The sequence below is a fragment of the Acanthopagrus latus genome, chromosome 18 (assembly GCF_904848185.1).
Source record: "Acanthopagrus latus isolate v.2019 chromosome 18, fAcaLat1.1, whole genome shotgun sequence".
In the NCBI taxonomy this organism is placed as follows: domain Eukaryota; kingdom Metazoa; phylum Chordata; class Actinopteri; order Spariformes; family Sparidae; genus Acanthopagrus; species Acanthopagrus latus.
In genome coordinates, this window is record NC_051056.1 from 23,665,350 (window position 1) to 23,680,041 (window position 14,692).

At 41.1% G+C, this 14,692-nt stretch overlaps 1 protein-coding gene across 5 annotated transcripts in view; it reads left to right on the top strand.

The window, feature by feature from the left end:
• mbnl3 (muscleblind-like splicing regulator 3) overlaps positions 1-14,692 on the top strand; it is a 35,794-nt gene that overhangs the window by 13,822 nt on the left and 7,280 nt on the right. For 2 of the 5 annotated variants that reach the window (XM_037077803.1, XM_037077804.1), the window contains exons 4-7: positions 3,941-4,105; positions 5,499-5,702; positions 5,797-6,036; positions 7,732-7,888. In XM_037077803.1, the coding sequence (XP_036933698.1) occupies positions 3,941-4,105; positions 5,499-5,702; positions 5,797-6,036; positions 7,732-7,888 (766 nt within the window). Of the gene's footprint in view, positions 1-3,940; positions 4,106-5,498; positions 5,703-5,796; positions 6,037-7,731; positions 7,889-13,486; positions 13,582-14,692 lie in introns of all 5 variants that reach the window. The other 3 variants (XM_037077807.1, XM_037077808.1, XM_037077805.1) reach the window with 3 other exon arrangements.

The following is a 14,692-nucleotide window of genomic DNA, read 5'->3' on the forward strand; positions in this document are numbered from 1 at the left end:
GTGCTTGGATTTTAACGTGATTATGATTTATTGTCTGAGCACCTGGATGTCTGCACCAAATTTAATGCCAAGCCGTTCGATGACAGATATTTCACCGAAAACCTGAAATGTCAGCTCCCGTGAAAAGTCGGGATCACCAAAGTCAGTAGGATTCATCCTCTGAGGACCATGAATGTCTGTACAAAATGTTATCTACTGTAGCACTGCAACGATTAATCGATTAGTTGTCAACTATTTTGATAATCAGTTAAACAGTCTGAGATATTTTTTAGAAAAAAGTCTACATTCTCTGATTCCAGCTTCTTAAATGTGAATATTTTCTACTTTTATCCTCAGTGGCAGTAAACGGAATATCAAAACAAGATGTTTTAGCAAGTCATCTTGGGCTTTTGGAAGCACAGATCACTATGTTTCTATTTTCATGACATTTTTGGACCATTTATTTATCAAAAATCAACAGTTGAATTGACAGTAAAAATTGTGACTTGCCTCCTTAAACCCATCCAATAGCTGTCGAGATAGTTCTCAGTGAACTGAAGTGTTGGAAAGACTGACACTTGCATGGCTAAAATAAATACTTATCCAAATTATGGCCAGTTCATTCAGACTTTCTCTAATTGTTTCAGCTACATATCATGTAAATGAGGCCAGACTCGAGCCTGGTGATGCTTGACCTGAAGAGAAACATCGAGTCTGTTCTTTACTAGATATGGAAAATAATACACTGCTAGAAATGTGTAGTGTGCAGTCTTTTCTATCATCGCTCTCTCGTTCTCTCTCTGAATGCATCAACAGCTCACCGCCGTACTAACAGGGACTTTCTCTGTGTTGCGTAGTGTGTTGCCATGGCTACCAAAAGGAGATTCCTGACCCAGTACTCTCCTCAACACCACTTTTCCACCGGCCTCCATCTCTTCACCAGATTTTACAGCTTTTTATTACGGCGGCGGCGATGCTCATGCTGCTGAAATTCAGATATTCGTTTGCTTCCGATTTCATACTCTGAGGTACACGCTGTATGAGGTGCATCATTAGGCTCATTAATGGGTACACGTCTTTCCCCTCTGAGCTTCAGCGGGCTCGCTGGGCTCGTGGGATTCACTCCTCATGACACACTCATCCCTAAACACACAGCTCGCTGACGCAAACCTCGCCCGCATCTCCAGCAGTAGGCGCGAGTGTTGGTGTATAAGCCTGTGAGCCATCCTGACCGTTTTTCAGGCTGCTACACGTCTGCTGGTATGCCCTTTTGTCTGATGTGAGTCTCTCATGGACGCCGCCATAGGAGACACTGCGGTTAGCTCCCGTCCCATACAGTTCTCCTGCTGCGAAATCCATTTTTTATGTGTCCTTTTCTCGGCGTGACATCATCCATCACCGCCAGGGTCTCTGCACCATGACGTCAGCTTGTCTTCAGACTTTTCCGTCGCTTCAGCGCTCTCTCTGTCAGCAGCTCGTGTTCACGTAATGGAAGCTGGTTCGCGTGGGTGTGGTTGATGACAGAGTGCGTGGCTGATGCGTAGCCGACGTAGTTTAGGGGGTTAACAGCTCATCTGCAGGCGCAGACAGCTGCTGGCGGCCCAGGGGTTTAATGGGGACTGCAGTTTTATGTTGCAGTGTGTGTTGACCTGCAGTGCTCCTGCAGCACCATCTTCACCTTCCTCACAGGCTCAGGCAGCGAGGAAGGACACTGCTTTAATGACGTTCTGGGGCAAAATGAATTGCTTTTAGATAAATGGCTCGAAATCTGATTTAGGGGTTTGTCAAGAAGCCAAAGATGACAAGTAAAAATGAGCATAAAGAATGATGAAGATGGTTTGTGGCAGAAGCTACTGTACCTGACTGAAATACTGAATTATAACACTTCACTTACTGTTAGCTAATTGAAAGCGTTGTTTTATGTGCATGGTTTCTTTTTGTATGTAACGTGTTGCAATGATCACAAGATTAATTACTGATACTGAAATATTTAAGGAAATTCAGAGTTATAGGTTTGTCGGAGGAGTTAAAACTACAGCTTCTACTTTCTTCAACCTCCATCCAGTAATCCATTTAATTTATATCCCCAAATACCATCAAGCCCTCTTGAAATGAGTTTTTATAACCATTTCCTGCTGTTTTATTCACGAATCATAAAGGGCTTTGCTCAAATATGTGTCGACTTTGGTTACCGTCATACAATCTGTCTGCCATCATTGTTTCAGCCTGTATGCGCTGAGTGAAGCTTTGCATACAAGACAAATAGAAATGCTTTGACTATGCACATAAGCCCGACATTAGAATACTGGCTGCTCAGCCAACGTGCTGCAGTCATTCATGAATAGTCATGAAAAGTTGAAGTTTTACATCCCCTTCTGCTTCTGTTGAGTGCTGCACAGCTGAAAAGCTCCACAGTGGACTATGAAGACTATGAAGTGGACTATGAAACTTCACATGATTAAATAGATAATGACTGAATTTTCATTTTTGGAACTACAGATTTGTTAGATTTGACTGTTTACTTCACCACATTTGTTGGAAATTTCCAGCTTTTTAGTCACTGTTGAAAAAAAAACAACCTTGTGCTTCTTATCAGTCTTCACTTTGATGAATAGAAGAATAAACTGAAAGAGCCTCAAATGTCCCGACTTGAATGTACGAGTTTAATACAAACAGATGTGTTTCACAGAGAGGATCTTGGTACAAAGAACAGTACATGTGCTCAGGTTTACACAGTATGTCATTCGACACAGTTTCTTGTATCATCGTGTCGGCTGACAGGAGTTTGTTTCTTGGTCAGTGTCGTCCGTTACATCGTTATTGTTTAGGGAGTCTGGAATCTCTTCAAGGATGAAGACTGTCAAGTGAGAAGGACAGTGGATAAAAACTATGTCAGTGCACAAATCAAACATTAAGATATATTCAAATTTTCCCTACAAAACATGTGATGAGCTTATATATTTTTACAGTTGTATTTAAGATAATTTGAATTAACTCCACCTCGACTGGCTACAACAGTAAAATGCTGAATTTATCTCATGTAATAACATAGTATATGACTGTATGTCACACACTGGAACTCTGCTTTTGGTACTTTGAGTTCATTCTGCTGATAATAAACATAGTTTTCCTTAATTTACAATTTAAATGCAGGACTTTTACATCTAACAAAGTATTCTTAGATTGCGGTGTTGCTCCTTTATTGCACTGCTGATGATGTTTGTCAAAGTTTTTCAGTTTTCTTTAACATGCTTCTACTGTATAATGAAGTTATTTATATTTATGAAGGTAATAAGCTCTGAACAAAATGAGTGCATGTGCTACCGTCAGACACATAATCTGCAATATTCACTTTTGTCATTGAGCTCATTTGTTGGACCGAGAACCAGCAGGTACAGACACAGAATCTGTCACGCGGGCCGGTGAGAGTCGAGCATGTGTTTTCATTCTGGAGCTTTATCTCTTGTCGGCGAAGTTGTTTGGCTTCTGTGCCTCCGTGGAAAAATCCAAAGCTGGCTTGAAAACACTTCACCTGTCACTTCACATAGCGTTCAAAGATAGACACAACTTTGAATGACGGCCATTTTTATGTTTTAAATCAGTGTTTTGTGATTTCTGCACAGTGTACTTTTAATGATGAGTATTTGTGGTTGCACATCTCTCATGAATTTTCCAAGATGCGGTCTTCTGGGACTTCATTAGTACTTTATTTCAGCAGAGTTTACTGTACGTAGTGCTGCTCTGCTGCGCTGTAAACACGCCTGATTCTAGATGTTTGGTTTAACAAATTGTGCCTGATTACGCGGATGAGTTTAACTAAACATAGATCTGTTGCTGCAGTAATGTTTGTTGGTCCCTGATCCATTTTGGCCTCTTGACGTTACTCTCATCTCTCTGTATCGTGACTTGTTTTACCTTTAGTAAGAAGTGTGACCTCTCCTCCCTCCTCTCTCCTCCTCAGGGGCGCTGCACTCGTGAGAACTGTAAATACCTGCACCCACCTCCGCACCTCAAAACCCAGCTGGAGATCAACGGGAGGAACAACCTGATCCAGCAGAAGGCCGCCGCAGCCATGTTGGCTCAACAGATGCAGTTCATGCTGCCTGGAGCGCAGTTGCAGCCCATAGTGAGCAGCCCACACATAAACTACAATGTCTCTATGAATGTATGAATGTTTCCAAAATACTTAAGCTGCTCTCTGCGTTCTGTCAGGGATGTTCTGCTCAGCTTCGAGGGGGAAGTTGTTTTTAAAGAGATATTTAAAGATATGTAGGGCAAAATGATCTAATGTGTGTAAGACATGCTTTTTACAGAGGAAAGCATCGTTCAAATTCTTTAAATGGCACCTACTCCTACTCTACTGTGAAGTTCATTCTCAGTGTGTGTGCTATGGAGGCTTCAAGTTTCCACATCACACGTACATTGTACGCTGAAAACTGGACCAGGATTGGATTCCAAACTTTTTGTGATGTCACAAATCCTGCTCATAGCCCCGCCTCTTATAATCAGATTATCAATGAGCACGGAGAAAATGTGATGTTTCAGCAGATGAACATGAAAACAGCCTCCTAGTGCTCAGCATTATTACATCAATACACTGGTGTGTTTTGTCACTCTAAAATACGCAAAAAGCTGGTGACGAATGACGAATTTGTCCAACAGGCAGCAGCAATATGCCACAAAGTGTGATGAAAAACCAAAAAAGGAGGAGGAAGAGTTTCACTAGTCACGGCGCTGCATTCCTTCCCCCTGCCTTCACCCACCTACATAACAAATATTTGCAACTGGGGATAGTTTTTGTGTTGTTATTGTATTGTGTGTTTTATTTCATAGCAAGAGATAAGTTCCACAGTTGACAGCGATACACTTGACCTCCGTCTCACTTCAGCTGTTTCCTTCCGTGAAGACTATTTTTTTTTAAACTCCATTGCAGAGGTAAATGGACTGTCGTGTCTGTGGAAAGATCAGCTCAGTTAGCGATGGGCACCAAAAACACAGTGTTAAATAGGCCCCGGGGCTGAATTAGATGAGATATATAATTTTATATGCACGAACATACACACGAGCTGACATTTTCTTTCTGCACAAGGTGGTAAACTGTCTTCAAGGTTGGAAGGTCTGAATTCTACATAGTGCACCTAAAAATGAGACCTTCCTCGTCTCTCTCGTTCATCTCTGCAAGCCTATGGATGATTTATTTAAGCTGTTTCATGTTGCTGGACTGTGAATCTCCTTCTGAAGGACTGATTTTCAAGGACAGTCCAAAAGATGAGATTGTATGCTTGTTCTCCGGTGCATCGTAGCTAACAGTATCAAATGGTAGTTATGAAAAGGAGTCAGCTAATATAAAGTAACGACCGGCTTCCAGCACATCAAAGAAGTTCTACCAAGCCTCTTTAAAAATGTTAAATTTCCTGAGTCTTTCTTATATTCTCCAGCCGTTTTCCTTAATATTCAAATTAACAGCATAGCTATAACATGTTTTGTTTGTCATTCCTGTCGTTCTCTCCATCCCTCAGACTACATTCCCAATGACGCCCTCCCTGGCAACGAGTCCCAGTATGGCATTCAGTCCATACCTGAGCCACATGGGCCCAGGCATGGGCCTGATGCCTGAGCTGCTGCCCAGTACTCCCCTGCTGGTTCCTGGGAGTCCCACCGGCCTGGCAGCCATGGCCAACGGCACCTCCGCACAAAAACATATGCGCACAGACAAGCTGGAGGTATGCGACCTGCGTGCAGTTGTTGTGTTGGTATGTTTGGCCTCAGTATGTTGAAAGGTGAATGTTGATTAGTGCTCCCGCTGACCCTCGCCAGGTTTGTCGAGAATTCCAGCGCGGTAACTGCACGAGGGGCGAGAGTGACTGCCGCTACGCTCACCCCCTCGAGGCTGGCATGGTGGACTGCAGCGAAAACTCGGTCATCGTCTGCATGGACTACATTAAAGGTCGCTGCAGCCGAGACAAGTGCAAGTACTTCCATCCCCCAGCTCACCTGCAGGCTAGGATCAAGGCTGCACAGCACCAAGCCAGTCAAAACACAGCGTCCGCAGCCTTGGTGAGTCCTTCTCAACACTGTGACAGGAAATATTTCTTACTAAGAATACACAGAACGGTGAACTGTAGAACAGAACAAACACAGGTGTAAGCCGACACTCACCTTCTTAAAAGTTACAAATCAACAATCAGCATATCTGCTGAACGCAGCAGTGAAACAGGAGAAGATTATCCTGTTCTCCACTTGGATATTGTTTACTGATGCTGTGAGGGATCCGGGTAACACAGTGTCCCGCAGGCAACTTGAAATTTGATAATGTGGTCTGGGGATTATGTTTTTTCATGAATATGTGCTACTGTGCATGCGTCTGAGCCGGTACTCTCAGTGAAGCAAGCTCCACGGGCTAAAGTTAGCAATGTGAGCGGCTGTAATATAATCAGGTCAATCTGCAGAGCAGATGCAGAAAAACACAAGAGAGAGTTTTGGAAGTCAGGAATCAGTGAGTTTATACATCCTGGTATTTAGTTTTGTCGCCACAGCTGCTAATGCTGCATGCTATCGGATGACTGTACTCTGTATTGTCACTTGTTGAATCTCAAATTAGTCAGAATAATCAATCAAGTTAATTAAGAACTGATTATGACATTTATCACGTCAGGTGTCTGTATCCATATTATTTCTCTTGGTTATCATCCACTGCAGTTTGATGTTTCAGCACCGGCCCCATTAGTGAATGAAGTCATAGCAATCCCATTTTGCTTTTGGTCTGACCTCTGGGCTGTCCTACATCGCCTCAGCTAATCTTACATACTGCAGTGTCCTCTGGTGGTGGTAAACAGAAGCATCCACGTCAGCTGGATGCTGCTGCTACGCTCACAGAGACTCTATATTTACTGTTAGATAACACCAGAGGCCTGTCCTACGAAGCATGATTCGTTTTTAGCCAGTAACATCAGGGTTAACTCTGCATTTTCAAGGTTATAAAGCTGGTTCACTTCTGACCAGGGACAAATTACCATGTTAAGGCAAGTCAGGTTTTTATGTATATAGCACAATTCAGATGTAAGGCAACTCAAAGTGCTTTACAGGAGCATAAAATTACATTCAATTACATTTTTAAAAAAGTAGCAAGACAGCAAGAAACAGAACATAAATAAAACAAAAGACAAATCAGAATAGGTTTATAACAGACAAGACAATAAAAGTTGCATTGCAGTTCAAGATATTGATCAAAGCCTTAAAATTGCTTCAGTTAAAGGCAGTGGCAAACAAAAAGTCACTTGTGCTGCACGCCTACCTGCTCCGCTGCAGGTTATGTTACATATAAAAGCACCTCCTTCTGTAGCTTATCCCACTACCAGCACGCCCGGGCTAACACGCAGCTCCACCAACCAGCATTCACCCCCACTGGTGAGTCTGTCACACATCAGCACCACTGAGACAAAGTCCAAATAATGTTCAGTTGACTGTACAGGTATGAAAGAAAACTGGACACATGAAGCCTTGGAACTTGGTTCCTGGGCAGACAAATTAAAAAGCAGTGTAAGCAGTGTCGGATCTTATTATTGTGCTATTTTATACTAATTTCTATACTAAAACTATCCTGGGTATGTCGAGCTCACTTCATTGTGCAGTTCTCAAATAATCAGGTTTTTTTGTTTCAGGGAAAGTGTTGATATTCTGCAAGGTTACAAATGTTATTGGCTGTGCTGAAGATAACTTCGCTCCTCTTTCTTCTGTGTGTTTGGTCCCAAGCAGGGTCTCCCTCCAGGAGCCATGCAGCCGCTACCAAAGAGGCCGATCTTAGAGAAGAGCAACGGAGCTGCTGCCACCGTCTTCAACCCCAGCATGTTCCACTACCAGCAAGCCCTGGCTAACATGCAGCTCCAGCAACCAGCCTTCATCCCCACTGGTGAGTCTATACACACATTAGCACCCCTGGGACATAGTCCAGACAGCGTTTACCTGACCGTACAGGTAGGAGATACGCTGGATTCATGAAGCCTTGGAACTTGATTTCTCAAGAAGTTTTTTTTTTTTTTTTTTTAATGTGAGGAAACCAGGTAATCTGGTGGGATAAAGGGAGTTACAGGTGTAGTAACAGAATGCATGCTGTGTCTGTGGAAGGCTTCAGTGACTACGTTTACATGCGCACTAGTTTTCTGCTATCAAACAAGACATTATTCAGTGGTAATATTCAGAGAATGTTCCGTCTGGATATTCCAAATGTAGGATTTTTGATGAAGACATGAGGTTCTAGTATTATTCAGGTTTTAGGAGCATTATCTTGACACAATCAGGGTTTTTAGCACATTTTTACAACAAATTGCCTCTAGCAAGTTTTTTACGAACAACTCTGTGTCTGTGTGTGAGACAAACTGCTTTTAAACATCATGAAACACCTTTTTGGATATGCATAAACATGTAGCACGGGCAGCCTTTTTAAGAAGGTTGTTGAAGGAATGAAAGAGGCAGTCCAGTCACCAACATGATGGCAATGTATGTTTCTACAAACCATGGATATGTTGAAACTTTATGTTTCTTTAGCTTCAACTTTCTATTTTGAAGCAATTTTGACAATGCTGTACTCGTGGTCTGGTTGGGTCAAGTCACAAAAACCACTCTCAGGATTTAAAAAAGATTAATAATTAATAATAATTTGGCTTAAAGGCAGAAATTTTAATTAGAAGCGAAAGATCTTCAGTAACAGATTTTTCATGAGCTGAATACACAAACTGACCTTGAAGGACTGGGCCTGAAGTACAAATGGCTGCATGTAGGAGTATAAGTGGTATATTTCATTCACATTATCCATGTAAACAGCTTCGTAGGATTATTTTTCTTTTCCAGAATTAAGACATAAACCGTAACATTTTATGTAAACGTAGTCACTGTTACTGCTCGCCTTGACCCCTCTATCACGCCACGCTTCCCTTCTCTCCTTGTGTTGCTTACATTAACTTCACTCTCGCTTGACATGTGATGAGAGTTGTTGAAGCCTTAATCAATAGACAAACACATCAGAAGGCCATGATGTGGGACTGCTGGTGCACAGGTTCTTTTAGATTTTGTAGTTCCCGATGTATTTCAGAGCAAAGTTGCCTGTGTTTTGGCTGAAAGTAGTATTTAGTGAAAGTGTAAACAAAGAGCTAGGCAGAGCGAAGCAGACAGTCAGCACCAGTCCGTCCTACTACTCTTAACCAAATGTAAAGTCCCATGATTGTAATTTCCTTCCATGAGTTTCTTGTTTGTTTGTTTCGTGCGTCTGAATGTTAGTTAACATCATGAGAGGCCTGATTTAGAGGGTGTAATTCAGATTTGAAGAACGGGACATCAGCTGAAAATGTGCTATCACATTTTATTGGATTAAATTAGGAAGCAAGTACAAAACCACATTTACTTCATTCACATTAAGTCATGTAATGTATTAGTTAATTGACTCATGACAATTTATAAAACGGCTTAATTGTTTAACTCAGTGATCAGGATAGAATGCCAAACATTTTCCGGTTTTAACCACTTAAATATAAGGATCTGCTATAAGGATCTGCTGCTTTTCTCTGTTTTATAAACAGATGATTATAACTTAGATGCCCTAAAATGTTCTGATCTTTCACTGATTAAACAATTAATGAAAATACCAAATTGTTTCAGCCGAGATGAAACTGAAGATGTACGTGTAAAATGACTTTAAACATTATAAGTTGACATATATTTAGCACGTAACGACACAAAAGACGCTCCTGGGTATCACACTGAAAAGACATTTTTCAGTTGGTGCTGTCTGTAAAGAAACAGTGGTCAGTGAATTGTTTGAAGTCTGACAGACATGAATTATTGATATGCTGCATGGCTAAATTATACAACACAGAGGTCTGCAGCCAAAACACCCACACACTGTACCTGCTCTGTGCTGAACACTCGCACACACACACACACACACACACACACACACACACACACTCACTTTCATCCTCATATCTTGCTGCTTGGATAAAACATGTCTACAATAAACTGACTCAAGCTTCATGTCTTGTCCTGCTTCACCAGCCAGAAAGCAGTTACCTCTTGTCGTCGCTGGTCGATGTGTTTTTGTGTCTCTGTGTGCGGCGCTCACCGTGACAGCCTCGCTTGTGTTTCCTGCTTTAACCTCTTGACTTGCGTTGACCTGCTGTTGCCAGTGACAGCTTCACCACAGCTCTTTGTCTTCTTTGTTTTCTTTTCGTCCTCCTCCTGCTGTCCTTCTCATCTGCTCCCATTCATTACTTGTTTTTTCACACGTGTAGTGGTTCACAATGTGACGGGCTCTGTTCTGTGCATGGTGCCCTCAGGAAGCCTCGGTAAATCAGCTTTATCTCACATACACAAAGCCTTTATTGAAGGATTGATGGATTCATTGTGCAACAACATGGCCGTACTGGTTAGCATGTATTAGCCAGTAACCTGCAGATCATGTATGTTGCACAGTAATGCTAACAGCTCTCCAAAGCAATAATATATCAGGGTTTCAAAGCATTTTTCCTGCTATGGAAGCAGCCGATTGTTCTCATTCATACCACAGAAATGTGGCACTTTCCTGTGATGGAAAATACATCAGACTCCTTATTTGCTCTGTATTTACAAAGAACAGGTGGTGAAATACAGCTGCACAAATGACAAAACAGCATATTAATGAAGTACTGTACCGCTGCAGAGATGCCCCGGCCTACAAGTGTTTGTTAGACTAATGATGTTAAAGATCACTCATTAATCAATTAATTACCGTGGAGAATTTCACCTATTAAGAATATCTTACCCGACAGAGACACATGCAAATACAGCCAAAAGTATCGTGTTACAAAGTACAAAATAAGAGATTATTTGCTAATTAAGATGTAAGTAATTAGGGATTTAAAACATAAAAAGACATGCTAGACATACTGAAATTATTATATTTTAAGCCATGTAGTGGCCCCAATATGAGTCAGATGTTGTTGGGCCAGATGTTGAATAGCAACAGATGGGAACAGACATTATTTTGTGTTACTGAGTTACTGAGTTCAGTTCAAGTAACTTGGTGTTTGTTTAATCTTATATTTCAACACCTCGTGTTGTCTACTCTGAGTTGAAGATGAAGTCAGTGGTTTCAACAGTTTTGTAATGAAGGAACATCCAACATACATCTAGATTATTAACAATTAACTGATAATTGAGTGTTAAGGCAGCGGAAATTGTCCTCTTTTGTGAGAGAGAAGACAGAAAATGTTGGAACAGAGCGATTAAGAATAAATTGAAACAAACATACCTTGTCAAACTCAAACCTAAGATGTCACTGAGTACGTTGGCAGTGCCTTAAACCCTCAGAGTACTCAGGTACCCCAAGAACAGGTAACATTGTGAGAACTCTCTTTTATGCAGTCAAGTAAGACAAGAAAAAACTGAAGCTCACATCAAATGTGAAATGAGAATGTGGCTGAAAATGTAGATTAGGTAGTTTATTTCCTGAGGAAAAGAGTTGCTGTATTATATAACAAAGTTATGGTGATAGAAAGTGACTAAATGTTCTCTGTGAGGAGCTCCAAGTTTCTGTAAATTGACTCTCCAGAGAGACCTGTAGTTGCTCAGCCGTAATGTAAAGAATATGAAATGTGCAGGTAAAGAACTCAGACTGCTCATCTGGTCCTTTTGGGAAAACATCCCACAGATGATTGTGTCAGCTACTGAAGACCACATGATAGACGTTTGTTTTGAGCCCGTTGTTTTTTCACAGCATCATGTCGGCCTTGTCGTTTCAACTCCATGCATCCGTGCTTGGTGTGTGTGCGTGTGTGTGTGCATGTGTGCATGCAGGTGTCGGCAGCTCAGGTAGCTCAGGGAAGCGGGACGAAGGCCAGCAGTTGATAGACTTGCTGGAACTCCTCCTCTTGTCACTTGTACGGATTCAAAACAAGTCTTAACGGAAGTATCCAGTAATGTTTGCCAGTTTTTATTGCAACTGCGCGATGAAAATAATCACAAATGCGATGCACAAAATATCAGAGTGAATTGTGGTTTCATCGTAGAATAATAAGTGCAGGTAGTTTTTTAATGTAATTATGTTACATGTCTTCAGTGCAGTTTGTGCTGTATGCGTCAGTGTCTTCAGTCCTGTTCCTGGAGGCCTCCTGCCCTGCATGTGTTAAATGTTTCCCTGCCCCAACACACCTGATTCAGATAAATGGGTCGCTGTCGATGCCGAGCTGATTACCTGAGTCAGATGTGTTTGGGCGGGGAGACATCTTAAACAGTGAGTGATAAGAATGACACAGGTGTGTGACGTCCTGGCACAACAGGTTACACCGAAGCCAGCCGAAGAGCGAGTGATACGTCCAACAGGCGCAGCTGTAAACAGACCTGACAAGAGGCTGAATTAAGCAACATGAGTGAAAACACCTGTGTAGGTGCACAGGGGCTTTTAAAATGTCTAAACCAATATAACTCCTGGTAATATTATCAGTGGGTTGTTATTCTCTGACAAACCTCTGCAAAGGTGCGAATGTAAGAATTGACCACCTGTCAGATTTATACTCAAAACCAATGGGGGGCATCATACCACCAGAGTACATGCTAAGTGCTTCTAATTATAGTCAGCCATAGCTACTTAACTCCGTTAGCCGTGCAGCTAGTGGTGTGGACTGGGAGCTCAGTGGCATCTCCTAACCTAGACATCATAATACCAAAAGTGCTATTAATTCACATTCGATTAATCAATTTTAGTAGGTTTTCTAACATTTTTAACCCAGAATTCATACAGATTCCCCCTTTTAGACACAGAAGACATGTTCAACTGTACAACACACTGAAGAGTAAAATGAATTCTCCTATAATTTGTTCCCCAAATCAGACATGATCTCAGGTAACTGACCTGTCGTTGATAGAAAGTAAGATCACACAGGCATAATCGCTTCACATATATTTTATATTCCAGGTAATGTGCGTGCTCAATACAGGACATTTATAAGTTGAATGCAAAATTAAAGTGAGGAGTTAATCTTCAGTTTATCGTCAGTCACTGAATCTATCTGTAGTTTTCAATAGTATGACGATCGACTCACAGGAATATTATAAAAAGAAGAGATGAACTGTCACGTTACAGCTGTGATGTCGTTGAAAGGCTTATTGTCTCTTCTGGATCATTTGCTCCCTTCATACACATGCCCTGTCCATTTGAATACAATTATCAGATACTCCAGTCTGATTAGATTGTATGACTGTGTATTGCCTTGTTTGTTTAAGTACCATTTGTTGGTGAAACAATGCATTTTCTTTTATTTTGTAAGCGGTTGGCTAATTAAATCTGTAATTTTCTTTATCTCTTATTTTGTATGCATGTGTCTTGATACTTGTTCATCCTGGCAATATCACTGGACTTGTGCCATGACTTTTGATCCGACACATTTTGCCATGGTAACCATATCATTCCTGTCCCCCCTCCTCCTCCCCGCCCACATCCTCGTCCTCTGTCTTTCGTCTGACTCGCCCTGAATAAAAGTTCCCATGATGCACGGTGCCACAACCTCCACTGTTTCGTCGGCTTCGACCCCAGTCACCAATGTTCCTTTCGCTGAATCTGCCGCCTCGAATCAGGTTTGCTCTTTCATTTCAGTTCTCTTTTTATTTTAGCTCAGGAGGTTCTGAGTTCATAGTCTTTCTTTCATCAGGTTAAAGAAAACACCTGCCTGTAGTGCCACGTGTATTATGTTCACATTTCATCTGTCCTCACTGTTCAGTCTGTCGTGATGTGAGCAAATGAAAACAGAGTTTATCCTGAGAAGAATCTCTGAACAGGAAACTGTTTTCATCTGAATGTTGTAGTCTGTAGAGTCACTGTCTGTCTCTGTCTTCTATGTGATCTATGAACATATAGTAGGTGCTCTGGCATCGTCAATACCCCTGCTGTAATTAAAATACTTTCATCTTGCTTTGACTGAATTCCCCTTGACATAGTCCCGTAGGTTGGGACACATTTCATGGCAAAATTTGCCAAATAGCATGAAAATATCTTTGCAATATTTATATTTTCTCCAATATACATCGTGATATATTTCTATTATTTACATCAACCATATGTGATGGTCCATCATGTGTTGATGGAGAGTTTTACTCGTTTTTTTGGACCTGGTAAGGGGAGACCCTACATGTCGAGGTGAGCAGTACAACAACGAAAAATGAATTAATAGATATCTTCCCCAGTTGATTGCTCACATTAGTTCTTGTTTTGTTCCTGAGCTAAGAAAAACAGCCGAGGTTTCAGCTTCAGTGCAGTTCAGTTTCAAAGTGATTCAATGGCTTTTAAAGTGGTTTGTTTGATTTAGGAAATAGGAGAAATACAAATGATGTATTATTAAATATTATTAGATATGCACTATTTTACATTAATTCCCAGAACAGAAATCTATACATCAGATAAAGCCAGGTTCTAAATTATTGTTTTCATTTTAATGTCATTCTGGAGTCAAAGGTTTTTAAAGAGGGAATATTTCTTTTAATTGCTCCATAAATCAGAAAGTACTTTCAACAGCCACAGAAAATTAGTTTTCCATGTTTGTAGGAATAAAGTGTTGAATAAATCAGGTTATGAATGGTATTTGAACAAACCAGTCTTAAAAAACATAAAGTTTTAGATAATATATAGTGGACAGGGTACAATTTTAACTAATATCACTATGAAACTTCATCAAGTGATTACTTGCATTAA